General features: G+C 36.3%; 3 protein-coding genes across 3 annotated transcripts; 1 reads left to right on the top strand and 2 right to left on the bottom strand.

Annotated features, from left to right (window-relative positions):
* Positions 1 to 669: 669 nt before the first annotated feature.
* Positions 670 to 8,035, bottom strand: LOC102603190 (beta-glucosidase 42). Its single transcript, XM_006353192.2, has 13 exons — positions 7,718 to 8,035; positions 7,001 to 7,067; positions 6,871 to 6,929; positions 6,269 to 6,344; positions 5,591 to 5,665; positions 5,321 to 5,408; positions 4,636 to 4,861; positions 4,289 to 4,404; positions 3,139 to 3,353; positions 2,974 to 3,008; positions 2,792 to 2,894; positions 1,884 to 1,992; positions 670 to 1,113 (listed from the first exon to the last, which is right to left on the bottom strand). Exons 1-13 carry the CDS (start codon positions 7,865 to 7,867, stop codon positions 918 to 920), a joined length of 1,515 nt encoding a protein of 504 aa, XP_006353254.1. The 5' UTR covers positions 7,868 to 8,035; the 3' UTR covers positions 670 to 917.
* A 423-nt stretch (positions 8,036 to 8,458) lies between these two features.
* LOC102603531 (uncharacterized) lies at positions 8,459 to 15,174 on the bottom strand. Its single transcript, XM_006353193.2, has 9 exons — positions 14,628 to 15,174; positions 13,354 to 13,877; positions 10,153 to 10,203; positions 9,958 to 10,065; positions 9,736 to 9,831; positions 9,428 to 9,526; positions 9,278 to 9,337; positions 9,059 to 9,178; positions 8,459 to 8,827 (listed from the first exon to the last, which is right to left on the bottom strand). Exons 1-8 carry the CDS (start codon positions 15,130 to 15,132, stop codon positions 9,113 to 9,115), a joined length of 1,509 nt encoding a protein of 502 aa, XP_006353255.1. The 5' UTR covers positions 15,133 to 15,174; the 3' UTR covers positions 8,459 to 8,827; positions 9,059 to 9,112.
* A 1,742-nt stretch (positions 15,175 to 16,916) lies between these two features.
* On the top strand, positions 16,917 to 27,212 carry LOC102603870 (HIV Tat-specific factor 1 homolog). The gene is made up of 14 exons (XM_006353194.2): positions 16,917 to 17,141; positions 18,380 to 18,493; positions 18,822 to 18,956; positions 19,053 to 19,243; positions 19,754 to 19,987; positions 20,255 to 20,347; positions 20,446 to 20,484; positions 21,383 to 21,472; positions 21,600 to 21,702; positions 21,862 to 21,942; positions 24,475 to 24,551; positions 24,918 to 24,998; positions 26,169 to 26,260; positions 26,707 to 27,212. Exons 1-14 carry the CDS (start codon positions 17,072 to 17,074, stop codon positions 26,831 to 26,833), a joined length of 1,527 nt encoding a protein of 508 aa, XP_006353256.1. The 5' UTR covers positions 16,917 to 17,071; the 3' UTR covers positions 26,834 to 27,212.
* Positions 27,213 to 27,882: the final 670 nt, after the last annotated feature.

The following is a 27,882-nucleotide window of genomic DNA, read 5'->3' on the forward strand; positions in this document are numbered from 1 at the left end:
AGAGGCCAGCTCGCGGGCTGTGAATTTTAAAAATATTTATTATATATATTTTAAGTAGTGTTTTACTTGTTAAGATTTGTCAATAAATAATTTTAAAATACCAATATAAAATCAATATTATATTTTTTACATATTTTTTACATTTTAGGGTCATTAGCCCACTAAATTTTCTTATTAGCCCAAGTTCATTACTCCATTATAACTAAGAATCTTTGACCTCTTTTACTTTTGTTTTTATGCCTAATTTTTCACTTCTCCTTTATTGTCTTGTTTATGAAAATAGTGATCATGTAATGTTTTTTGCTCGGATGAAACTTATGAATGTTGTATCTTGGCTATTATGTATTTGTTTGTAAATATTCACTGAAGTATGTGTAATTCATCAGCGTTCATATTCTTTCTAAGAGGAAAATGTTATCCATTTTTTGGTTGAAGGGCCAACCCGTCCCAACCCGTGGCCCGCTTAGGGCTGCTATTTTATAGGCCCTTCAATTAAAAGGGTCAGCCCGTCCCAACCCATTTAACTCTCTAGCCTGTTAGGGTTGGGTTGGGTTGGGCCAGCCCATTTTGACAGCTCTACTCATCGTCGATCAAACGTAGAGTTAGCCCTTGAATGCTACACTTTATCCAAAACTTATTAAACGACATACTGAGCAGAAACGCGTAGACTTATCTCAAGAAACTTGTAATTTCTTAGGATTGTTGATCCATACAAGTTAAATCTGTTTGACAGTGAGTTCACAGACTCCATATACCAGGCACCTTGAGCCAAACAAGAAAAGTCATGATTACACCTATCATACAAGAAAGATAAAAAAGTTTTCCATGTAAAAAGCCTTAAAAGCAGTATACAAAGAGTCACTAGAAAAAGAAAAGATGAAAATATAAGCTGCTAACTTCACAACACAAGATATTGGTTAATCTTCTTTCCCATGTTTTACTTGTCCGCCTTTTAAGAATCTCATGAACCAGTAAGCAGAAGATTTCAGATGCCGGGTTAGCCCATTCTTGAAGTCCACATATGTCAGACCGAAGCGTTTTGTATAACCAAGATTCCATTCAAAGTTATCCAGCAATGACCACGCAAAATAACCCCTTACATTAGCACCATCCCTATCGAGACAAATGTAGGTCTCCGTTAATATGTATAGAGTGTAGGCAAAGGCATCGCCATCCAGTCAAATGGTAATAAAAAACACAACATTTGATTGATCCCGTAATAGTGGAATCATGCAGCCAGCAGATATTGACAAATGTTCATGAATTTATGATGTAAATGCAAAAATATCATGCATAAAAAGTTTGAGCCCTCCTTGTATGTTATACCAGTCATTTGTTGTGCTAAAAGTATCATGCATAACTACTTTTTACTTTCGACACCCCGAAGAACAGGGGACGCCAACTGTTTCCGGAAACAAGAGTTTAAGATGAGACAAGAGTAGGAGATCACAGGTTCAACCGTTCAAGTGGGTTGAGCATCCTGAGGTCTCGGGTTTAAATCCCAACAGAGAACAAAACACTAGGTGATTTCTTCCCATTTATTCTGGCATTGGTGGATGGTGTTATTTGGTACCTGGTGCTGGTAGGAGGTGGCAGGCACCACGGTTATCAAACAAAAGAAGATCTCATATTTGGTGAAGCTTTCCTATCAATATCTAAAATTCTAAAACTGAATGGGGAATGAACTAGAATATTTCAAGAGGCAAGTTATTCCTACAATTTAAATTGACAAATAGAAGTTTGAATGAATGCAGCCAAGATAATATGCAGAAGAATGAGCTACTAAGATCTGACAGGAATCAACGATAATTGTTATGCATGTTGATGCCAATACATGCTTATAACACGAGGGCTATGAAAAACAGGTTTTTGAGAGTACGCACAAGATTGCCTGATGAATAGCAGCAAGGTACGCCTTGAAGTAAGAAACTCTTAATTTATCATCCAACATCTCATGGAGAGGAGATACATCATCATCTTCATCATCCATACCTAAACATGAAAAGTGAAGTTACAAGAGAAAAAAACTGAATTGGGTTATCACTTGGTACAAATAATTATAGGTGTTCATCAAATTGTTAGTAATAAGTCGAAAATGAAAGTATCTTTAACTTAATTCATGTCACACGGTTACTTCAACAGTTGGAAAATTAGTTTATCAGGGAAGCTCAAATAGAAGCTCTTCCTGTTTACAAGGTGCTTTCAGGCCTTCATTCTTGAGACATGGTCAAAAGCTATCGAGTGTCAAAGAGAACAACAATTTATTTCAGTTCACAGTTTTGACCTCATAGCAAATCGTTGTTGCAGGTTAGGCCATAGACATTCGGATTGTCCAAACAGGGACCATTGCTTCCCCAAAACAAGAATGACAACGAAAGTGCTCTTAGCATAATCTAAAGCGCTGCATTCAGCAGAAAATCATACTCAAGTTCATCATGTATGCAAGCAAGGAAGGATTATGCAGAGTGCCAAAACCACTAGAATGGAGATAATTGTCATATTTTCTAATAAATCATTTTCCTTCAAAAGAACTTCCAATTTTAAGCGAATGGAAATTTCTAAGTGAAACATTTTTTCACATATAGGCAAAAGTAGTATAAACATGATTTTTTTCCCAAACATTTTATGAAAAAACTTAAATGATAGTAATAATTACGGGATCGAGAACACATACACATATATATAGAGTAGGCATTGTCTTAAGTTAGACAAGTTGGACGACCTCCGAATTTCAAGCAAAGAGACCAACAAAAACCTTAGTACTACACCCGTGAAAAGCAGAAGGCATTACCATTCTCAGTGATATACACTGGTGGATTGTCATATCTCTCTGCAATGTAATTAAGAACTTTCCGAATTCCCCAAGGAACTACATAAAGCCATGATGATGCCGCCTGCACGAAGTTTAACATTTTCAGTATAAGATGTCTGATATATACATCCAAGGAACTGGAAAAGAGAGACCACACATACTTTCTCACCGATCACCTCTCCTCCTTCCCATTCAGCTATGACGAACAGGGAAAGTAACAAAACAAAAAGAAAAAAAGGAAACATGAGTCAACTTAGGAAAGCACTCACATATTTATGGTCTAGAAAAATCTAACAAATGACAAAAGTTGTTAAGGTCTCACATACCAATTATCTCTACATCCTGTATCTTATAGAAGTCATTCTCTTCAAGACTATTTGCTGCATGACCAACAAATCTTGAAGTATAGTGATTCAGACCAATGAAGTCCAACGAATGTTTTAGCAACTCCCTGTCTTGCTGTGAAAATTTTGGAAGCCTATCTCCAAGTCTTTCACGCATGCTTTCAGGATAATCTCCAAAAAATATTGGATCCAGGTACCTGTTAGAATGTTTGTGAAGAAATTACAAAAATCTAAAACATAAAAGAGAGAGTTGACTGGTGATACCTTATATTGATTATATACATGCTTTATAAGAAAATATATACAAGATTTTCAGATAGATACATAGAAAATTAGAAGTAACAAGGTCTAGAGCCTCAAGAAGGTTAATTTACTATCATTGGATAAAGTCGTTTCAAAGAAAATCTGAATCAAACTTAGTAACAACTCACAATAAAGAGGGTGAGGGTGACCTTTTATCCTAATGCCTTGATGGTAGAGTCCAGAATTTCATGGATTTAAAGCAAAAAATTTATTTCCCCAACTAAATGATTCACAAAAATGATGATAAACAGATAAATGTGGCTCATGATCAAATTTTTCAGTCTAAGGGAAATATGTTAGGCCTTTTTGGGGTAATTTTCTTGGTAAGTAAGTGAACTATGTCAGACTTTCAGCTGCTCGACTTGAGATGAAAGATGAAGACTCAAATACATTCTCTCTTAAACAATCAATCACAATTCTTTATTAATAGGACCTCCTTAACAAAATAATTATTGTTAACCAAGTCATTAGTGTTTAGCGCCTCATGCAACAGACAATAGCTTTTAGGGTGATGAGTTTATAGGTTTCTCTCTTCGTCCAATATGTACTACCTATTCTATCCGATATCTGGACCATCACTCAGATACATTTTTTATGACCGATTGGGCTTATAGCATGTTGTTGGGTCCTTCTGCTTTAAGTTACCCTCCCTTATAACCAGTGGCGGAGCCACATGTATCCAATGGGTGTCACCCCTTATTGAAAAATTATCCTGTGTAGGTAATTAAGAAAATTGAGTTATGTATATATACTATTTGTTAAATAATCCTAGTTCTGCCACTGCTTACAACATGAACTCTTGGCTGACTAACACAGATATAACAAGTACCATCCAAGCTGAAAATCAAGGCGCCTTGTTGCAGCAGCTTTGTCCTCTAAATTATCGGATAAAGGCTCAGGCCATTCACAATCCACCACCAGGCCTATTTCCCCTCCTTGCTCATCCTGTAAATATAGAACTGCCAATATTATCACCAATGGACAAAGCAGAAAAGTTCCATCCCAACTTCTTAGGGAGCATAAGTCGGGACAGAATAACGTAGAAAAGAACGTAATCACAGAAACTTTAACTACAACAGTTAAAGCCCAAATATCAGTGAGGGATAACTCTGACTGGAAGAATTTCCATTAACGTTTTTAAAGAAACAAGAGTAATTCTCAAACTGTAAGAGCTACCTTAAATTTATTCCTATAAATGGAAGCAGCTTCAGCATGTGCCAACAACTGATTGTGTGCTACCAAGAATGGTTCGGTAGAAGAACTTTCACTTCTTCCAGGGGCATGTATACCGGTACAATATCCATTTACAGCAGTCTGAAGAGGTTCATTAATTGTAATCCACCTCTTCACTTTATTGCCAAAGCTACCAAAGCAAGTCTCTGCATAGATGGCAAAATATTTTCTATATATTTGCCGCAAAAATCCAAGTTGATTGTTAGGAGGTGATTATCGACAAAGTATTCCACAAGTTACATGGATAAACAAACTTTAATTGCAGCTTAAATGAAAATGAAAAAGCCTGCCTTCTTCAGAAAGAAATCTCAACATTTAATATCACTTCAGAAACCTATAACTAACATAGGTCAATTAAACCAAAAGTCACAATCAGACGTAGAGAACCCATGAATGCTACACTTTATCCAGAACGTGGTTTAAAATCGCATTACCGGACATTCACTTTACAACATTTTCAGCAAACCGAGACATTAGTGTCCCATCGGATATAATAATACCAAAAATCATGCTGAAAAAGTTATGATAGAGACTTAGAATTCCATATGCACCACCCACTCTATTATAAGCACCAAAAAAATCTGTAACATGTTGATTAACAGAGAAAAATTGAAGGACAGGAGCTTACACAGTTTGTTCATCTAACCAGCCTCCACAAGATTCCTCAAGATTCAAAGGGAGATCCCAATGATACAATGTTATACAGGGCTCAATGCCTGGAAAAACATGGCAGAAATTCATCATTGAAGAACAAAAAAAAGGAAATGGTTAATCAGTATAAAACCTTCACTTCATTGTTATGTTTACAGAGAAGAAGCAGCTGGCAAATTTTTGTACATAAAACCAAAGGCTACGTATTATTTACTTTAACATGAAGAATGAACGGATAACATCTTACCCCTCTCAAGTAGTGCATCAATAATATCATTGTAGTACTTTATGCCTTCATGGTTAATTTTGGTACCCAAACCATCTGTACATAGGCGGAGAAAACCCTATCAAAAATCTGAAACATATTGCAGTGGCTAAAGAACCGCTAACTACAAACATAAGATCCGAGTTGGAGCCAGGCATTAAGGTCATGTAGTGGCTAAATGTAGGTAATGTTAAATTGAAGTAAACTAAAAGATGGGATAGCACATATTTAGCACAAAATTGAAGTGCACTAACTTGCAAAACAATAAAATCATAAGGTAAATAATATTATTAGCAGTGGAAAGAAAAATTACCATATACAAGACGTATACCAAAGAACAGAGAAACTACATCAGAACATGATTCTCTACAAAAACCACTCAATCCTCTATACAAGTCGGAATATTCAGGGTGCACCAAAAAGCAATCAAAGAAAAAAGGCTATTCCTCAAAGCTGTGTTTACTTGGGAGAGCAGTTGATATTAACAGAGATCACTCACAACCAAAAATGAAAAAGCACAAAATTTGCACTGTTCGACTGAACATAAAATTTAAGAAAGAAAAGAAAAAGGCTTTCTGAAACTTGCAATCTAGTGACTGAAACTTTGCACAGCTGACTCGCAAACCACCATTATCAAACACACAATGAAAAGCTTCATACCAGGAAAGATGCGACTCCACGATATTGAAAAACGATAAGCCTTAAATCCCAGCTTGGATATGAGATCAATATCTTCCTGTATTTTAAAAGAACAAAATTAAACCAAAAAAAAAAAAGGAAAAATCACTCTGCCATGAATAAGAACAAAGTATAACAACAAAAGCAATAGTAAAACACAAGGTATTTATCTTTTTGGACACCACGGCAAACATAAGGCCCAAAAGAAAGTAAAATTTTCCAATCCCAATTCCAAATTATATTCTTTATTAAGTAATAAAATTGACAAAAAATACAACATATTCCGTGTAATCCCAAAAGTGGGGTCTGGGGAGGGTGGTGTGTACACAGCCTTACCTCTACCTTATGAAGTTAGACAGGTTGTTTCTGATAGACCATCAGCTCAAGTAAAGCATATCAAAATCAGTAAGAAAAGGAAATACAATAGTAAAAAGAAGAAAAAGCCATGCAGAAAATAATGGAGTAAAGGACACTAGCAACAAAAGATAACACGACAACCAAAGCAAAGGAAGAAACAAGTAATAAAAATCGAAGAATAAGATAATAGGAGAGTAATAATAATGATAACGAGAAGTAGATTGTACCTTGTAGCGATGGTACTGATCTACAGTCACATCCCCAGTGCTTCCATCACATATTTTGCCTAAACAAAAACTTCAACAAAACATCCACCAGAAAAAGGAGAAAAAACAAAAAGCAAAGAGAGTTAACTACCTTGAGTATGTGAAAAGGAATCCCATATGCTAGGACCCTTTCCTCCGTCTTTGCTTCCACCTTCAACCTTTTCCCATATACCAAAATTCCCCAAAAAAATAAGAAATATTACAAAGGAGAGATAAAACAAAACATTAGTCCAAAAAAAATGATAAGAGCATAGGCGAATCCAAGATTCAAGTTTTATGGGTCCAACCTCTAAAATTTCTAGCATTAAGCTCTCGTTTGGCCATAGATTTTAAAGAAGAAGCTTAAAACTTGAAAATTAAAGTTTCTAAAAATTTTAATTTTTGATATTTGAAGTTCTATTTCGACATGCATTTTACAAAGTTTCATGATTGGAAGTACCAAAAAATGGCCAAACAAATATTTGAATACAAATTTTTAAAAACTACAGCAATTTATGTAGCACCTTCTCTTTTTAGTTTGTAACCAAAACAATGTCACTTTTCTATGATTATATCCAAGGTTGATTTTAGATCATAAATTTCAGAAGTCATAATTTTTTCCAGGCTTGTGTTAAGTCAAACAGTATCACGTAAATTGATATGACTTATTTCAAGTCAAACCGTATCACATAAATTGATATGGCCTTGTGTCAAATCAGACAGTACCACGTAAATTGATATGAAAGAAGTATTATTTCTTGCAGTTTCAGTAAACTTCTTCTATTGAATTCAGATAAACTTGAAACTATATAGAAGCATAGAAGAAAACCTGATAAGCAGAAGTGGCGACACCAAATACGAAGTGGGAAGGAAAATCAGCACGAGATAATTGGTGTTTAGAGTTGTAAATATTGTTCCATTCTTCTTCTACTTTTTTCTTCTTCTCTAAACCCATTAATCTTCTTGAATTAGCTTCCATTAGAGTTCTGGGTTTAGTTCTAATGGATGAAAAAGTTCCCAAAAACTGTAAGCAAAAAAAAAAAAAAAACTATAGGGAGAATATCGGTGGTGTATTGTCTTAATTCAATTTGAAACTTTTATAGCTGAACTAAGTTTGTGTACCAATTGAACACTTCAGTGATAAAGTGTTTTAGTAGGATATCTTTTATTCAAATTTCAGGAAAAAAAAAAAATGTAATGTTTTTATTTATCTATTAGTTAGTTAGGTCAATAACAAAAATATGATATTTTCCTTTTATTATAGTCATCAATTTGAAGTAGAAAACGTATGAAGATTCAATGAATTTAAGTTAATATTTAAATGATTATAAATTGATTGATGTTAATGTGTCTCGAATGATTTACGTCTCAAGTCAGGCGCCGTATATATTTTTACTTAAATCTTCTTTCATAATATTACATAACAATAATATTGTTAAAATACACATGTCATCTTAAATCTAAGAAGTCAAGCTCAAAGAATCCCAGCTAAAATTCATCATTCGTAGTCGCTATCTTTTGAGTGCGCATAAGGTAAACTCTGATCACATTACAATCAACGTACAAGAAATCATTGGAAAATGGTTTTATTTCGTATTCAAACTTTAATGAATGACTCGATTAGTACAACGGGCCACATATATGTAGTATCTTCATGGCTCAATATTCTTGGAGAACAATCAAATCGAGGTTCGAATGAGAATTGACTATTCAATCTTGTGAACTAATCGAAACTGAATTAGGAAAAATAAAAACAAAAAATCCTACAATGGTCTACTAGAAATCATCATCTATTTTGTAACACTACTACACCAACAACAACCAAACCAAGAATAAAATCACCAAAAGGAAGGTAGAAGAAACAAGTTAAACTAGCTTATGAAAAAGATAGTCAATCCATTGATGGGCTCATGGTTTCGACCTCTCCTTGGTTTATGCTCTGCCAAAACAAGAGAAACAGCTAATTAGCCCAAAATTTCAAACCTTGAAATGCCAGATTAGTGAATATATCGAGATTAGATACAGTTGGTCATCGAACAAATGTATATACATAACTATTTTCCAACTATTACACCGATGAATCAGAAGAATCTCAATGTGTGGATGGTGGTACGAAGAGGACAAAGAACAAATGGAAAAATATGAGACTAGCTGAACTTTGAGTTCTTACCTGCTATGACGAAAAAGGTGCCATGAAACACCACAGAAACGTCGAGAATGCCTATTACAATAAGTATGACTCGACAACAGTTCGCCCAAACTTTTCTTCGACATCCTTGGGTGTCTCAATCTAATCCAAAAATAATGAGAAGAAATGAAATTTTAGAAAACAAAGAAAGGGAGCAGAGTGGCAAAGTGGCAACAGTACACAAGCAAAACATGGACGTACCGCATTTAGAGCTTTGAAGAGAGCCTTAACTGTGTTATGTGGGTTCCTTGAGCCAACAACCTGCCAAAGTATGATGTTACAATCATGGCACCGAATAAATACCTATTTCAATATTATGTGACCCACTTGATCAGAATTATGATACAGTACCTTCGATTTCACATTCCTGAAACCCGCTAGATGCAAAATTGTTTGGACAGTTCTACCTGCTTTCATCCCTGTTTGAGTAGGAGCAGGCCACAGATATACCTGAATTGAGGTGCAAGTAAGCAAAGGTTAAAGACCAAAGAGTAAAAAAAAAACGAAAATATGGAAACGTTACCTCTATAGACAGAAAACCAAAATTCTTTTTTTTAAGAAGGCATAAGCAGAAATTCACAATGGATTTTCTACGTGTATGAGCAAAGAAAAATTATCAAAAGAAAACAACTAAAATCCGTTATCAGAATAGTTGGTACCTTAGTCTTTTTGTAGTTTGTTTGAACTGCATGTGAGATTGTATGTTCCTCATGCCGTTCAACATAATGTAGGTTCTGGAAGCATTTCTCATATGCCTGCAGAATTTAATTTTTTTATAAAAAGAAGTCTTTTTATCATACAGAATCATTCAGCCAAGGCATTGACAAAAATGAAGCACATGCTTTAAATGCCATGGTCAAACAATAAACTGACTCGTGTACCTTTTGCAGGGCAATGGGAATAGCTGGACCTTTTGCTTTTGCAAAACCAACAACTCCGTGATAGTTCCCACAAGCCAACAAAGCAGTATACTTGACAACTTGTCCCCCCTGTATCACATTTCAGCCAAAATTTGTGAAATAGCTCATTCAAGGTCCATTAAGAAGAAAGAAAAATCCATTCAATAGCTGCATTACCTTAGTAACCTTACATGTCCTATTGACATTAATGAGTTTCACATCAAAACCCTGCCATCATGAAGAAATAATAAGTGAAGATGAAAGAATGATAACACCCAACTCAGTGAAACTGAAACATATATTCTACAAAATAACTTAGAATATATACTCTAAATCTCAAAAATCATAAACATGTCCTCATAGGGTGATATTTTATTTATGTAAACGTTCTTGAGTTGAGTCAGTCATAAGAATCCTCAACATAGAAATAAATGATGTATGCAAATGAGGAAACAGGGTTCCCACTTCACGTGTGGGTCTTAGGAATACCGAAAATATTAGCAAATTTTACAAGTTCTCATAACTTGGACCTAACCATGATCCAAACTCTCAGATGAGCTACTTCAATAGCACGCACTTATTGAAACTTGCAATTTACTGGAGGCTTAAGGATGATCCTTCATATCAGACAACTAAATGTATACTGTCCTCCTTTTGTTTGGTCAAAGAACTCAAGAAGGCAAGCAAACTAGATGAAGCATTTTGGAATCACCCAGTTTTCCTTTCTCATAATGAAACGTTTGGGATCACTAGCCCAGAAGGAGAATTGATTAGTTCATTTCATGTCAACTTCACTCTATCATCCTTATTCTATTTTGATGGAGTCCTTGTTCTATTTCTTCTTCATTTTCTGTCAGAGACATTTCAGATTTGCTATTTAGTTTATCAGAAAGAAGAATGTCAAGATGCACCACTTAGCAGCATCTCAAAAAAAAAGGTCTCCTACCAAGTACTATCGGGAAGAGGGAAGACAAGCACCTTCTTCGCCCTTAAAAAGCAGGGGAACCTTTTTGGCCATAGACCGATCTACCAGAGGTTACGAGTTATTTTTTTTTGAAAATGGTAATTGTTTCTATTTCTGCAGAACAGTACATAGGTTGTACTGAAACCCGTATTTACATAAGGAAACTCTGAGAATACCGACCTATCCTTATAATGAGTCTAAGACATCAATGATAGAGACAGTATCATTAGAGTAAATTTGATTACACCAAAAACACAGAATCAAAATGCAATTCAGTTTAACTTGTTGCCTACTACTCTCCCTATTCTCAAAAACTCTAAGGTTCCTCTCTTTCTATATTGTCCACCAAATAGTGGCAGGGACAATTCTCCAGTTACTTCTGTTTTTTGCTTGTGTCCCTGCTTCTTCCCAGCTAAATAGAGCCTCTGAAATTCTCCCAAGCATGCACTAGGAGATGCTTTTACATCTCAGGAACAGATTCCACAACTGGCCAGTGACTTCACATTGGATAAACAAATGATTGACTGTTTCTGCAGTTTTCCCACAGAAAAAACATCTAGAGCAAAGTGTAATTCCCCTCTTCATTAAATTTTCCTGTGTCAATACTGCTTCTTTAGCCAATAACCACACAAAGCAAGACACCTTGTAGGGGATCTTGGCTTTCCATATATGTTTCCAGGGCCACTTGAGTAGCTGCAGATTTGGATGATTCAACTTCTTGTACACTGCACCTACTTTAAAAATCCCTTTATTGTTTCCCAACCTCTGCAATCTGTCTCCCCCCATTTCCAGACCACTAAATTGATCAATGCTTCTAAAAAATTCTGTTACTCTTGGAATTTCCCAGTCATTGAGGTGTCTTCTAAATACAAAATTCCACCCTTGAGGAGTCCATAAGTCAGCTATAGTACTTTGTTGTTTAAGAACTAAATTGTGGATGTCAGGGAAGAGAGTCTCCATATTTCCTTCTGCATGCCAATCATCCTTCCAAAACCTAGTTTTTATGCCATCTACCACTTTGATCATGGTGTTAGGTTTGAATTCATTCCAAAGTTCTCTAATGGATTTCCATAAGCTAACACCATAAGGGGTGGTAACCTCCTTTGTCATCCAACTATCACTCTCTTCATATTTTGCCTTTATGACTGAGCCCCACAGATTCTGATTATCATTTGAGTACTTCCAAAGGCACTTCATCCTCAAAGCTTTACTCTGGTTCTTCATATTCTTGATCCCCAGACCCCCAACTCTCTTTTCAGTGATCACAGTTTTCCATTTGACTAAGTGATATCCTCTCCTTTCCTTGTTCCCTTGCCATAAAAATTTTCTCCTGATGCTATCCAACCTATTGATGATTCCCGGTGGGATAGGAAATAATGACATCATATATGTTGGAAGTGCATCAAGCACAGAATTAATCAAAGTTAGTCTTCCCCCTAGTGGTCCCCAGACAGAGGTTACGAGTTTTTGACCACTGCATAAGTAAGAGCAAGATATAGCATGCTTCTACAGTTCTACTTTCCTGCCAGCAGATTGGAGTCTTAACCTTTAACTAATAAGATTCTCTTTCTTGCAATACAGCTTAGGAAAATTCCATAACATGCCAGACATCAAGCAAATTCTATCAAAATAACATTGATTTTTAATATTAACCTGTTCCGCTAACAGAATGAAGAACACAACCAAAACAAAATCATAATTAGTACTGCCAAATTTTGTAAGAAAGAAACACCACAATCATTTCAAGGAAGCCATCCAGGGAAATTAAACCAAGAAGCTTAAGTCTTTTAAGAAAAGTGATTAGTTAAATGCTATTCCTTCTATATGCTATGAAGCGATCAGACATGTGAACATGTGGTGTATGAGTCTGGCCTCGAAGTATTTGGTACCAACAACATGCTTCTTGTAACTTCTCATTTTATTAACAGAAAATTAGCAGGATAAATATTAGAATTCTCCACCTGAAACAACTTTCCAAAAGTTAAGTCCCATTTGCAAGAAAGTAAAACCAATACTTTCACTCATTTCGAAATGTCTTTTTTCTATTCAAAGAAACACAAAACATATTTTATTTTTGAGAAATCCATCAGCCCAATACTTCTTAGAAACACAACCTGAGGCTCAAGAAGGGATGAAATTTTCCAGAAAATGAATGGAGCGGAAAGTTTCATACTGCAAGAAAAAACTCTGACACAATGAAACAAGACAAATCAAAATTTAAATCTAGTTCAGCACGTTTGTAGCACTGCCGGGAGAATCTGACAGCAGTTTTCAGTAAAGTAGGACACTTTCAGGATGATGACAAAACAATGCATGCCATGAAAAGGAATGCTTAATAATCCGAATTCAGAAACAAGAAAATTTGTGAGAGACTTATCTAGGGCTAAGTGACCAGGGTAAGAGTTGGTGCTTACTTTTCTGTACTGAGGTCTTCTTTTCTTCTCTGTCAACGAGTTCCTCTCTTCAGCAAGATCTCTGATTTCCTCTTCTAAAAGCTTACCCTTTTTCCCAAAGGTGTGGTCCAATTCAGCCAGCTTTTCTTCAAGTTTCCTGTCAATGGCATTGAGCTTCTCTAACAATATATCATCCTTCTCTTTCATGTCATCAAACTCTATGTCGTCGTCATCATCTCCTCCTTGAATCATCCCCTTTTCCTTTTCAAACCCAGCATGTTCTAAAAGATCTACAGAGGGTCCCACCTGCTGATGTTGAATAAGTCCGTAATTCTCTGGGTCGTTGGGATCATAAGCTTCCCTCCACTGCACCATTCGCATGGCCCTATTCACCTTCTGCTGCAGAAGAAATTTTTCCTTACCCTCAGACACTTTAAGGCGGTTCATCAGTTCACCAATCACCCGATACTCTGGTCTCAGCCGGAAATGCTTTTGCTCAAACTTGTCAATTCTATTCATCCATTTGTATGCATCATCAAGTGTCTCTGGTCAAAACTTCCATAATTTGTCAATTCCAATTCGACAACAAAATGCTTTCAATTGGTTTTGCAAGTCAGTTCATATAGTTGAACTTCACATACAGATGCACAGACAAACATAGTTCTAACAGTACGTTATTCTTTTTCCATACATATTTTTTTTTGAAATTATATTCTTTTTCCATACATATTCCAACCTATCTAATAAACCCCAACCAAAACCTTTCCACTAACATTTACATTAACTAAAAGTAACAGACACTATAGCCATATTGCTCACCTCCATCCTATAAACAACAAAAAAAACTGAGGCTAACTTTCCAATCCCACCAATTATCACGCTTTCACAGTGTTAATAAACTAACATTATTTTGTGCCTTCTCTCCTATGTGAATTCTTAGGATGTAAATAAGCTAATAACCACTTAGGGGTCATTTGGTTGCCGACTAGAATTATGTAGGTACTAGTAATGAAGTTATTAGTTATTCCATTACTTTACTCTGCATAAGATAATACACAAATTCGCTCATAACTTACCCATGTATTAGTTATAGGTGTTTCTAAATTGCAAACCAAATGCGTAATTTAGATTCTAAGTAGCTACCAAACATTGTACGACTCATGCAAAAACTAATATGGGGATAAGTTGTTTCTTTACTAGCTACCAAACGACCCCGGAGGGGAAATCAAATCTTTGCATTCTACTTCAACCATTGATGTCTCAAAAGGGATTCAATGAAAATGAAATCATTGTACCTGCATCAGTGAAGTTCTTGAGAAGCTCTTCATGTCGTTTAAACTTCTTATCAAAAACTTCCCATTTTTTGTTAATAGCATCAGGAGTCCACCTCTCATCATCATCTTCCGAATCCGAATCCGTAGGCTCAAAGCTAAACTTTTCCTCCTTGAGCTTCTTCTTCTCAAGCTTCTCAATTAATGGACCAACACCCATGGAATCCTCATTCTCCTCAGCATCAATATCAGCTGTATCTAATCCTTTCTTCTTTCTTTCTTCCTTTTCTCTTTGCTTGTCCCTTTCCACGTCAAGTAACAGCTCTTGAATTACCCTCTCCGCTGACGGTGTCCGGTTGTAGGACGCCGTAGAGAAGAAACGAGGAGTTTGTACGGAATGCGGCGGAAATGGGTGCCGGAAAAATGGTTCCTTCGCTGCGCCGGCGGCGGAAGATGGTGGCTTACTACTGGTGAACCGCAGTTGATTGCGGAGTATCCGAGTCCAAAACGTCGTCGTTCTGCAGCTCATCTTTGATCATACAGAAATGGTGTGAAGCCAGGGAAGTGATGTAGAAGCCATTAAAGCCAGGGTTTAGGGTATTACATCAGCGGGTCGGGTTGGAAATACGGGTCGGGTTATAAATACGGGTCATCAACTCAAAGCATTTCTAGAAATTTTTTAAAAAAAAATTTGCATTACATGTATTACTATTACCAATCAACTAATTATCAAAAATTTATGGTAGAATTGGTAAAGTGATACTATTATAAAATTAGAATTTTTGGGTTCGAGTTGCGAAGGAATAATTAATAAGAAGAGTTTTTTTTGATCGATCTTATAGTGTATGAATTGAATTTAATTAGATGACAAAGTAAATATTAGATCATTTGAAAAATGTTAAAGATTGTATTGCTATGAAAACAATTATTCAACAAATTAAAAGTCTTGTGTTTACGATTTTTGAAAATACAATTAAAAAAGACAAAATTACTTAATTAAACATACTTCATTATCATATATACTAATACTATCTATACTTTTAAACAATTACATGTCTTACTACTAATTATAAGTAACCTAGAAGTTATTTGCGTATTTAAACCACCTCAAATTAAGGCTTTCATGGCAATCAACTTTCCCCTCTCTTTTTAGCCTCTTACGCACGTCCTCCATCAACGTTCTTTCTCTTCCTTCCTTCCTTCCATTACGATTTTCACCGTTAAATTTCTAAAAACCATATCTGAAAAAACAGGCATTACATATTCAGATTTGTATCTAATTAATCATTACTCAAATCACAAGCCAACGAGGACACGACGAGTGCAAGCCTAACCATGTATCGATGCATCCCATATGAAATTCATGGCCACACTACGATAACACTTGAATTTAACCTCCGAGCGAATTTTGATAGGCAAATAACACATTAAGAGAAATTTGCAGCGTGTTCGGGTGCATAATGAACTTCATAAGCGATTTAAGGATCTCCGTTTTCAAACTTTAATAGTCGAGGTGATGAAAAAACCAAAATTGTGGCTCTAGTGGAGATCTGTCAGATCCAGGCGCACCAAGCAACAATGACAAACCAAAAGGTGAAGCAAACACAACTTTAGTGAGATGTTGGATCAGTGAGGAATGTAATCGAAAAGTTTCAATAAATGAGATTCATGCATGTATCTAGCACGTTATTGATGTATCTAACACGTCATTGAATTAAGACTATCTGATTTTTATCAGTATATCTGATTAAATGTATATGTATATTAGAGATTTACGCATGTATCTGGCATATTATTTATGTATATGACACATTATTGAGTTACACAATATATTTTATCACTGTATCTGATTAACTATATATGTATCTGACAAAATATATGCATATATATGAATATGTGTTCATAAATTTGAGTTAAAAAGTCTAAATTTTATTGAATCGCAAAAAAAAAAAGATTTTAATTGTTTTGATTTTTTTTGGAGTTGTGATATGTCATATCCTCTAAAGTTGTTACATGTACATTTTCTCCTTAATTAATGACTTTCAGCTATATTCCTTAACTAGACACACTCGTTATTTCATGACTTTCAGTTGTATTATTTAATTAGACACACCACTAATTGATATGTATATGTAGATATACATATTCGAGGACCAAAAAATTATAAGATATGTAATAATTTACAAATTAACATGAATCTAACTAATTTGCTTCTAAAGTAGTGAAATTTCGCTAAATTACCCATATCGTAAACCACGAAAAAAATCAATATTATTTCCAACCTCCCAAACCCATATTGCTAAGTTCATTAAACCCGGACTATTTGCACCGATTTCAAAGATCCGACCCGAATTTCCCCTGAACTATTTCTTTATGCATTTCCTATACAGTTCTTTTCTGTAAAAACGAAGAAGAGGCAGCAGCACAAAGAAGAAGCTACTACAGAAAACTGGAGAGAAGCAAATTCAATGGCATCATTGAATGCCTCTGAAGATCATCTTCCTCAACAGGAACAATTACCACAAACGTCTTATACGGGTCAGTTATAGTCTCTATATGTGCAAATTGATTACTTTTTTTCAAACCCAGTATGTGTGTACCTTTGTTTATTGAGAGCTATGCTTGTGTATTTGTGTTATTTCTGTATTTTAGGAGATGGGTTTCGAGTATCATATTATAATTTTAAATGGGTCGACTGATTTTTCTCATTTGGAGGGATATAAGCTATACTTGGATTAATATAAATTGTTATTGCAGATACTGTTTTTCTGCTCAGTGATAGTAGGAGGATGATTTCTCAAATTTATCAATGTTAGGAAAATTATTGCTTTTTTGAAGGGTTATGAAAGAAAAACTATAAGGATTGGGCCCCCAAGGCTTAGCTCAAGTGGCAAAATGGAGGATTTGTGGCTCAGGTCGCAGCTTTAAGCCCCACACCATGCAAAGCGAAGCCCGGTATTTAAGTGGAGAAGGGTAGAGGGGCGGGCCCATTATCCACCGAGTTTAGTAGGCTGTGATTGGTCCAAAGGGCGCGTCACAAACGGATTTCTCGGTTATAAAAAAAAAACAAAAAACTATAAGGATTGGAAGTAATAAAGGCAGTTGGAAATTTTGGTGAAGATTGTGCTTAATATTAATATGTCGTAACGGACAATAGGATTAAGTATAGGCCTGCATTCCTTTTAGGTTTGGCAATTGTTTACTTGATAACCGAATCCTTCTCCACTTAAATACCAGAAGTTTTGTCTGCAGCACGTTGCGAACCCATGATGTGTCTCGTACCACTAGAGTAAAACCCTGGGATTTTTTTTTTAGGTTTTACAATCCCATGTGACATTTCGAATTGCTTTAAATTGCCTTTCCTTGAGCCGAGGGTTTCTTGGAAACAACATTTCTACCTCCCAAGGAAGGGATAAGGTTTGCATACACTCTACCCTCCCCAGACCCATTACACTGGGTATGTTGTTGTTGTACCATCTTATGTGCAATTTGTTTGAAGTTTTTCAAGTATTAAATTTTCAAATACAGTTTTTGTTGTTGTTGTACAATCTTATGTGACTTCTTGAAAGACTTTCAAATTCAAATTTTCAAATCTTTTAAATATTTAAGTACTAGTATGAGTTTTCATTATGTGCTTCTTTTCATGTTGCCTTTTCTTTTGGGGGTTGGGGCTCTCTTGGTGGCTGGGATGCATTATGTTTGGATTCTGCAAATATGCATGCTGGGTGCTTCATAGGGTGAAGAAAAGAAGTTTGATTCTTGTATTTCTGGTGTAGGTGAAGGCAACAGTAGTTTGTATACAACTTCTGGAGTGAGTTCTGAATTGGGTTGGTATGTGCTTGCGCAAGATCAACAGCAACTAGGCCCGTATACAATATCTGAATTGCGTGGTGAGTTCCTAAGCTTCCACCCTTCAATGAGTATATGAATTTTTTTTTTACCGTCCTCTTATTGAATGATTGCTTATCGAGAGAAACTGATACTAGTGATTTCCTTATTTAAATTGGATGAGTTCGTCTTTGATGGTTTTGTTCGTTTATTTAGGTGTTCATTTGAGTTCTATGCCTTCTGGCTCTCTATTTTTTATTTTTTTTTATGTTTTTGAAGTTTCAGTGCACCCGTAACTATTAGCCTTTATCTTGAACTATTGTATTCAGCTGTATGATGTTCAGATGGTATGTTGGGAGATTTTTAAGCTTGTTTTCTTGACATGGACAGAGCACTACTCTGCTGGATACCTACTGGAGAGTACATTAGCATGGTCTGAAGGAAGGAGTGAATGGCAGCCACTTTGCTCGATTCCTGGATTGCTGACTGATGTACCTGAGCATAGCACTGGTGGTACAAATTCAGGTAAGGGATTCATCGCTTAAGAGGTGGACCTGCAGAAATGTAATAACTTAACACTATATCGCATTTGGCTGAGACGTCTGTTACCTGTTTTTACAGTTCCTTTAACTTCTAATGATCCATTTGATGAGTATGAAAAGTTTCAAAAGGAAGTGAAAGAGGCAGAGGACGAGCAAGCAGTCGATGAGGATCAAAGGCCTTCAACTCCTCCAGATGGTGAAGATGAGTTCACTGATGATGACGGAACTAGGTACAAATGGGATAAAGCTCTTAGAGTGTGGGTACCTCAGGTAATATAATATTACTTCTAGCTGTCTTCTTTGTTCCCTCGTCTTTCAGAAGTTTTATTTTGTGATGTAAAACACATGTGGATCATTTAAAACAAAAAAGAAAAAGCACCCAAGGGTGTGGCCCAGTGATCAATGAGGTGGGTTGAGAACCATGAGGTCTCAGGTTCAAATCCCAACAGAGACAAAAAACACTAGGCAATCTCTTTCCATTTGCCTTAGCTTTGGTGGATAGAGTTACCCGGCACCTATTGCTAGTGGGAGGTGGTAGAAATCATATCCCGTGGAATTAGTCAAGGTGCGCGAAAGCTGGCCCAGACACCACGGTTATGAAAAAAAATACAGAAGCACTTTTTTCGTTAATCTGATAATTATGCTTGATGTTGCATTGTTCCTTATCAATAATTTCAAAAAAATGAAAAAAAGAAGAAGAAATAGTACTTCTTTGTGACTTGTACTTCTGTTCCTTTATTTATTTGTTGGAAAGTGTCTTGATCAAATGAGGTTTTATAGGAAGATCCAACCGAGAAAACTGACTATCGTCTAGAAGATATGACTTACGCTGAAGAGGAGGAACTTTTCCCTACATTGCCCGCTGACATTTCTTCTGGAAATGAGAACAAGAACATGGATAACACTGAGGCTGATAAGAATGCTACAGATTCAATTGAAACTACCACAGCAACACATAATGGCAAGAGAAAACTGCCTGAAAAGGAAGAGCCTGAAAAAGCCGCTGAAAAGAAGGTAATTCACTCTTTAACTTTTATGTTTCTCCAGGTCAAAGGTTACTTTTGGCTTTTGTCTGTTAGTTGTCTGGATTCAAGTCTCATCTTTTTCTTCTTATTATTAGATTTAGTTATTAAAAAATCGTAAAGTAATGGTTGTTTTTCATTTGTTATGATGTGCACGTTTCCATGTTCCCCTGAGATGAGCAAGCATTATTCAATGTGCTCTCTCTTCCTTCTCCTAACGCATACCTCTCACACCTTTCTTTTTCTATTGTCTGCACAGGAAGCGAATAAACCTCCAGATAGCTGGTTCGAATTAAAAGTCAATACTCATGTTTATATTACAGGCTTGCCAGAAGATGTCACTGTTGACGAGGTAGTTAGCAATTTGTTGTTTGTTCCTATACATTTGTGAGAAGTGCAACATTCTTTTGACTTCTTAAATATGCTACACTAATGTGGAGATCATTGTAGGTGGTTGAAGTCTTTTCAAAGTGTGGGATCATAAAGGAGGTGCGGAACTTCTTTTTTACCTTTATATTATGGAAATTTGATTCTGAAGAATGATATGGTCACATCTAGTCTCTCAAGGTCATTTTAATTTATTTCTGCTTAGGATTACCTGTATTTTGGCGAAAGATGCATTGCAGGTTCTGTTCTTTTTGCTACTCTGGGCTTCACTTTTTTAGTCCAAAAAAATTATGGATATGCAAATGAATATTGTCTTACTATTGGTGATCCGATATTTCTTATTAAATAACTCAAGTCACACTCTCAAGGCCTAAAGACATCATAGAGTAACTTAATACATTTGGAACTGATACCCTGATTGTTGCATCCAAAGGTGTGGCCTAGTGGTAAGTGGGGTGAGAACCATGAAGTCTCATGTTCAATTCCCGGGGAAGAATTTACTAGGTGGTTTCTTCCCATCTGCCCAAAAACCTTGGTGGATAGAGTTACCCTGTACCTGTGCTGGTGGGCTGTAGCAGGTGCTCGTAGAATTAGTCGAGGTGCACACAAGTTGGCCTGGACACCACTGGCATAAAATAAGAAACTGATAACCCTGAGTCCCTGATTGTTTGATGTTGAATTCCTTTTTATGATTTTTATCTTCCTTGCTTAGTTGGTTTTGCTTGGATCACTTGACTGCTTTTTTTCTCCATTGAGTGATTTTAGTAACTGTTGCATTATGTGTATCAAATGACTCTAAATCTGTCTTATAAGCACAATTATGGTGATAGTTGCACCACATGACTTAAAGGAGAGTTCTATCAGCTTATTAAGGAGTTTAAACATGCTAGCCTGTCAAGTTGTGATCTTTTGACATGGCTTATAGGGCATTCAACCATTCTGTTTTCGCATTTACAAACCAGTATAGAATTTTAATGGTGAGCTATTATAAAAATTGTAGGATCCGGAAACACAAAAGCCTCGAGTGAAGATTTATTTTGACAAAGAAACTGGAAGGAAGAAAGGTGATGCACTTGTTACATACCTTAAGGTAATGATTCTTTTCTCAAGTACAACAATGATGTTTGGAGTTTTTGTTTACTCTTAAGATTTTGGAGTTATTTGTTGCAAATGTTATTCATGTGTTTTATCTTCATTGGGGAACCTTTGTGCATTAGGAGCCTTCAGTTGATCTAGCCATTAAAATTTTGGATGGTGCACCTTTACGGCCAGGTGACAAAATTCCTATGACAGTTACACCAGCAAAGTTTGAGCAAAAAGGTAAACAAACCTATGTTCTTTGGTGCATTGTGTCAAGTTGTACTTGGTGATTAGTCTTGCTATTACATTGACCAAATAAAGCATGGCTCAGCTTTTTGCATTTATAGTCATTTGAATGCCTAATTGTTTCCTATGGACAAACCTTTATTGATTTTGCAGGGGAGAGGTTCATACCCAAGAAATCAGACAAGCACAGAAAGAAGAAACTCCAAAAAGTTGAGCAGAAGATGCTTGGCTGGGGTATGTCTTACATGTCTTTTACTCATAAGCTGGTTTTATGCCACAATATCACCTTTCCATGTTACTTTTGGTTCTAAGAATGGTTTGGTAATAGAGTTCCTGAAATGCTGTTTTGTTGTTTTTCAACATGCTGAAGTTTATTGAGTAATATTGTCTAAGATGTATATGTTTGCTTATATCTGCATAAATGGATCTTTGGTCTGTCTGAATTTTGGCTGATGATACTTTTGGAATAAGTTAGTGACTGAAACCATCATTTCTGTTTGCAACAGCTGAACTGACACAATGGATGATTCTTAATTGGTTGAAACATAATGTTATTCAAAGCTTCCATCATAAACCTGTTTGTTTGTAGTCCTTAGTCAGTTCATAAGCGATCTTATTTGTATTATGTTGTGGCTTTTCTTGGATTGCCAACATGTTTATAACATTTACAGTGCAGTAGCATCCAGTTCTATTTCTCTCTTGCATCTTAACCTGCCACTGGTTGCTCAATTAGCCTCTGGAAAGTGCATGATAGACTCACATATTACTGCCCTTTTGGTCTCATTCTAGGTCATCGTTTCCTCCTATCTATCCACCCTTAGCCTGAAATTTCCAGCCACCAAGCTCTATCACGCATGTATTCTGACAAACTCCCTCCCAGAGTACTGCCTTACTTACTCTGTATGGCTGTCCTTACATGAAGAGACAGTCACTCTGCACCATCAAGCAGCCCTTATTTATTTCCTTCGTCTTCAAATCCAGACAGCTAACACCCTTGTATTTCCTTCTTTGAGTTGGCCTATCTGAAAAGAAAACAATGAGTGAGTGCACTAGAGGTCTACCGTTTTTTCAAATGACTGGTACCAGGTTAGAGTGGGAATCCAGTTCATAGCTTTACTTGCCAGTTATTGTATCCTTCAGCCGTGTGAACATCTAAATCTTCACTTTCTTGAGCAAGAGCTGGACTTTATGAATTGGGTATAGGTGCTGTCCATTCCGTAGACGAGAGACCTTCTGACCTACTAGTGGTTTTAGTTGGACAGGTGGACTCCACAAAGCTAAAAAAGCCTCAGATATTCCATTAACTATTACCTAGCCAAGAAAGGAAAAGAAAGGGCGATCTGCTAGGGGAACCTTTCTATTCCTTCTTATCTCCTACATCCTTGCAAGGGTGCTCTGTCTGCCAGACGTTGCTCCATTCAGAAGAGGAATGCTAATGAACTCATGGCCTTATGTTTCTGAGTACTTCAGGCTTAAAGGTAAAAGAACTAAAACATAAAGCGTGAAGGATCAATTCACTTGCCATTACATCTGTATTTGTGTATCAAAAGATAGGTATAGAGCATCTTTAATCAGCTTACACAGAGTAATGTTGGGGTGGGGATGGGGTTTATGGGAATAACTAAAGATAGTCTCTGTCTAAAGAAATTACTGGCAAAGCAGGCAGTTCGAACACAGAACAATCTATCCAGAAGGGGTTTTCAGCTATGCTCAAGATGTGATCTTTGTGGAGAGCAGGCAGACATAATCCACCATCTCCCTTTACGCTTCAACTGAGCTGACCAACTGTGGAAATTTTTCCATCCCTGGGGGCATCAGATGGGCTATGCCAGAGACTATAACATCAATTTTAGTTAGTTCAGATAGGAAGGGCGGGTTAGCTAATCAGGAAGAGAAATGGAGGATTGTCCCTGCTTGCATCTGGTGACAATATGGAAAGAACGAAATCGGAGATCCTTTGAAGATAAAGGAAGCTCCACCAAGAATTGAAAATGAATTGTCTAGTCCTGTTCTATTTTTGGTGTAAACAAGAATGTACAGCAGAGGCAGAAAATATTTTTGATGCTTTAGATTTAATCTAGATTGGTGTCATGAACCGTGTGGTAAACCTAACTTTTCGGCTTGACCACACAACTTGTCCAGTCAATTTTATTTTATAAAAGTCGTTGCCATTAGTAAAAAAAGAGTAAAGAAATGCATTGAGAAAGGGCAGATTCCTTTTCAACTCTTCCAAAAGGAAGATACTGGCTTTGGAGTTTTCAGATTATTCAGCTTTTAATTTGTATCTGGAAGTGTTTCGAGTATGGAGGATTATAAGTCGATGCTTGAGGGGTATTAGAGTGTTGGCATGATGAAGCCATTAAACAGCATTGTGGATTCAAAAAGCAATTTTACCGTGTATAAATGGACCACGGTCCTTTCTCAACGCATCTAGCTCATGCGGTGAGAATTGCCCTAGACAATATAAGGAGACAACAACCCATTTCTTTCACAAATGTGGGACACTTGAACATCTTTTCTCATGCTCATGACTGGACATTTGGAGCATGCGCAACACTGTGGGACACATAACATTTACTAATCTTCTTTGTTGCTTCTCAGTTATTAACTTATTATTATTGATTATTTCTTCTATATATTTGATTTGAAGCTCTGTTTATGGTAAGATCTTATCTGTTCAATGCAATATTTTCCTTTTCTCGTACAGCATATGTGTTGCTTTTCTCCTTGCCCCCTCTTAATTCTCTTTGTCACTGGCAATATCAGGTGGTCGGGATGACTCAAAGATATTGGTTCCAGCTACTGTTTTGCTTCGCTACATGTTCACACCAGCTGAATTGCGGGTAACGTTTCTATGTCTGGATACTCATTTTTGTTATTTTTCAATTTCAGCCTAACCGGAACAGTAAATTGTACTCAAGGTGTTAACAAATAAATTTCAATTCCAAACTACCATACCTTTGTAAACTGGTGGCAAATGTAACATAGTAACAAGCAATTGTAGCCTATATTAATCATTATGAAGTGGAGGAAGTTCCTCAGAAGTTCTGGTTTTATTTTTGGTCCAGGCAGCTGTCTGACTGTTGCCTTTACCAACATTTAATTCTTTGTAGTTTTTCTACTTGTTGAATTCTTAAATGTGAGAATTACCTTTTAGTTATTGTTTCTGAGTGGGTTTTGAGCTAATGCACTTCTAGTGTTGTCAATAGGAGGAAGAGAATTTATGTTCTGAGCTACAGCAAGACGTCCAAGAAGAATGTTCAAAGTTTGGTCCAGTGGACTTGGTAAAGGTATTTTCCAGTTCTCATAAAATCCATTATAATATTGCTTATATATGTCTGATAGATATGCTTTGTCCCTAGTAGAGATGAGTTACTGATGTGATTTTGCCAACCAATATAGGGTGATATGTGCACCTTCTGGGTTTGCTTTCTAAGTTATGTGGTTTGTGCGAAGTCATTTTGCTCTTTTCACCTGTCAGTAAAGTAGGAATTCCAGATCTTCAAGATTATAAGTACCTTTTATAATCTTAGAACAACAATTGGCTGTAAAGATCAGCTGGTAGTAGCAAGTCAAATGTGGGAAATGAAAACGACTGTTCCATAAATTCACCTGGTTTGGTTGCTTATGTCTTGTTTCTCTTCTACATTTGTGTAGCTGATTGATGTTGATCCTTGATGCTCCTTCAATCTAGTACCCCTACATAAGCAGCTCCCCTAAGGAAGAGTTACGGTGCAAGGCCTGCTTGTTAAATTGGAATCTTTGTCAATGAAAATGTGTTATAAAACCAGCTTATGCTTTAGCTCTCTGAATACTACATAAACAAGCACACCTGATTATTTTAAATAGTTACACAACGTCCTTTAATATGAGTAGGTACAAATTGACAAATCGTGTGCTTGTGGGCATCCATTCTTTTTCTTCTGATGTCTGAGACTTCTTTTAATGTCATATTACACCATTTATACTGGGGACTATGCTATTCCTGCTTTGACACTCCCTTTATAGTGGGTACAGACACTGGCTGTATATTTGCGTATGTAGTTCTTATTTACTGCCAATCTGAAGGGCAGTGGGGCTTCTTCCCCATTTGTGGCATGTAGAGGTGGAGCTCAAGGAGTTTGGCATCTTATGCCGAGATGTTGTTCCTGTTTTAATACTTTCTTGTCCCAACTCCCAAGAGCAGGTGTAGAAAGTTCAAATAGATCATTATACGAGAGTTGGACAAACAAGTGTTTAAATAGTCATTTGAAAAATATATGGTTGGTTTACCACAAAGATTAAGATGATAAAAACTAGTGAAAAATTGTATTGGTTAGTATCCTTGAAAAGTTTGCGATTTAGGGCAAGGCGTTAAAAAGATCAGGACAGAGAAAATGAAATATCTAACTTATGGATTGAGAAAGATATCACAGTAGTATTTTGGAGGTTTTATCTCATTGATTGATTCACTTTTGCAGGTGTGCGAGAATCATCCACAAGGGGTTATTTTGGTCAAATTTAAGGATAGAAGGGATGCACATAGGTGCATTGAGTCGATGAATGGACGCTGGTAAGTGATTGCTTGATTTTCATCTGCATCTAAAAACTTTTGTTATCTCATGCAAACTGCATTGAAGATTTTTACCGAAACTTATTAGTTCCTCTCCTCCATTATGTATGACACTGTTTCCTTTTTAGTTTGTTCTTGAAAGAACGACCTTTCTATTTTTGGGAACCCTTTAATGTCATGCTCTCACGGCCACAAAAATCCATGGCATGTTTAAGGCCACAAGTTCCAATTGTACTTTTGGTGTGTAGCAAAAATCTTATCTTTCTTTCTTATAATTCATGCCTAGTCAAACACAATATAAATTAGAACGGATGGAGTATATATAAACAAGCATTAGTGTATCTCGTGAAGTTGCTTTTCTAGATCGACAGCAGAGTAATCAGAACCTGCGTATTGTTCTTGTTTTTTGTTTATGTGATTTGACTCATATTCGTTTGTTGCAACAGGTTTGCTGGTAGGCAAATCCATGCTAGTGAGGATGATGGATCTGTTAACCATGCTTTAGTCCGAGATATAGATGAAGAAACTGATAGATTGGAGAAGTTTGGAGCTGAACTTGAAGCTGATTCATAGATGTGGAAATAGTAGCAACACTTATTTTTGCTTGCTATACATCCCATATGTCTATGCAACTCTTTGAATACGAATCCGTTTTCTGAAAGATTCTGACTGCCATACTTTGGTGAGAACTCCAATGTCTTGCAAAAAGTGGTGATGGGCGCTGACCTCGTGGCATGCCAACTAGATTTGTCATCGCAAGTAATGGGTCATCTCCTAGTTTTCTTTGGAGTACATGTAACATGATCAATTGAATGAGAAAATAGTCTTTTCTTGGTGAAGTGGAGTAGAACTTTCTCTAGCACTTTAACTTTCGGAACGTGACATGCTTTGTAAGTATCGTAGCTACAAAAATTTGTTCGATGATCACTTGTTTTCACTTTCTTTTGTTGTTATGTTCCGTTCCTTTGACCTTGCACGATAGGAGTAAGTTCTGTATACATCTTTGCGTACATCTGTTCAAACTTTATTTTGTTGGATTATCGTGGATATGTTGTTTGTCATTTTATGTAGACTTGTATGGTATACTTTCTAAGGAATGTACTTTTATTTTTAAAAATGTTAAATTCGTGCAGGGTACTTGACATTATGTTAAGATAATTCCTGTGCCCCTAACCTAGTCCTGGTTTGAATCTCCGGTGGAAAGATTTGAGATATCTTCTCCTACTCTGTGAAGTTCCGGAGTCTTTGGTCTCAAGTCAAGTTGGGACATCATTTCACTCTCTTAACGGAAATGAATGCACGGCAAGACCAGACAACGTTGCTCGCTTGCCTCATAGCGAGGTCATTTGTCTTTTAAGTTAAGTTATTTTCTAAGATGACTCCTCTTATTCTACGATAATTCAAGCTACAACGGCACCTCATGAACACTCATATTTCTGTTAATTAAAGACCATCTATGTTTAGCTAAACATTAACAAATGGTCCAAAAGTGTCATTATCATTTTTTAAAATGAAAATTTCAAAAAAGTCAAAAAGAGATTTTAATAATTTCCTCTTTTCCCCACACAACGGTCATATACCAATCAAACTCACAAAATATGACCGTTGCACCCCGCCCCCCT

The sequence above is a fragment of the Solanum tuberosum genome, unplaced genomic scaffold, assembly GCF_000226075.1.
Source record: "Solanum tuberosum cultivar DM 1-3 516 R44 unplaced genomic scaffold, SolTub_3.0 scf00152, whole genome shotgun sequence".
Lineage (NCBI taxonomy): Eukaryota > Viridiplantae > Streptophyta > Magnoliopsida > Solanales > Solanaceae > Solanum > Solanum tuberosum.

What these genes read in the sequence shown, in the direction of transcription:
- LOC102603190 (XM_006353192.2), bottom strand. Translation starts at nt 7,867, where the DNA reads ATGGAAGCTAATTCAAGAAGATTAATGGGTTTAGAGAAGAAGAAAAAA. An exon ending in ACAGGATGTAGAGATAATTG is followed by an intron (nt 3,009 to 3,138) that starts GTATGTGAGACC and finishes TGTTCGTCATAG; the next exon opens with CTGAATGGGAAGGAGGAGAG. An exon ending in GAGAGGTGATCGGTGAGAAA is followed by an intron (nt 2,895 to 2,973) that starts GTATGTGTGGTC and finishes AACTTCGTGCAG; the next exon opens with GCGGCATCATCATGGCTTTA.
- LOC102603531 (XM_006353193.2), bottom strand. Translation starts at nt 15,132, where the DNA reads ATGAGCTGCAGAACGACGACGTTTTGGACTCGGATACTCCGCAATCAA. An exon ending in TTCCCATTGCCCTGCAAAAG is followed by an intron (nt 9,832 to 9,957) that starts GTACACGAGTCA and finishes TAAATTCTGCAG; the next exon opens with GCATATGAGAAATGCTTCCA. An exon ending in CAAACTACAAAAAGACTAAG is followed by an intron (nt 9,527 to 9,735) that starts GTACCAACTATT and finishes ACCTCAATTCAG; the next exon opens with GTATATCTGTGGCCTGCTCC.
- LOC102603870 (XM_006353194.2), top strand. Translation starts at nt 17,072, where the DNA reads ATGGCATCATTGAATGCCTCTGAAGATCATCTTCCTCAACAGGAACAA. An exon ending in AGCAAAGTTTGAGCAAAAAG is followed by an intron (nt 21,703 to 21,861) that starts GTAAACAAACCT and finishes TTGATTTTGCAG; the next exon opens with GGGAGAGGTTCATACCCAAG. An exon ending in GCAGAAGATGCTTGGCTGGG is followed by an intron (nt 21,943 to 24,474) that starts GTATGTCTTACA and finishes TGGCAATATCAG; the next exon opens with GTGGTCGGGATGACTCAAAG.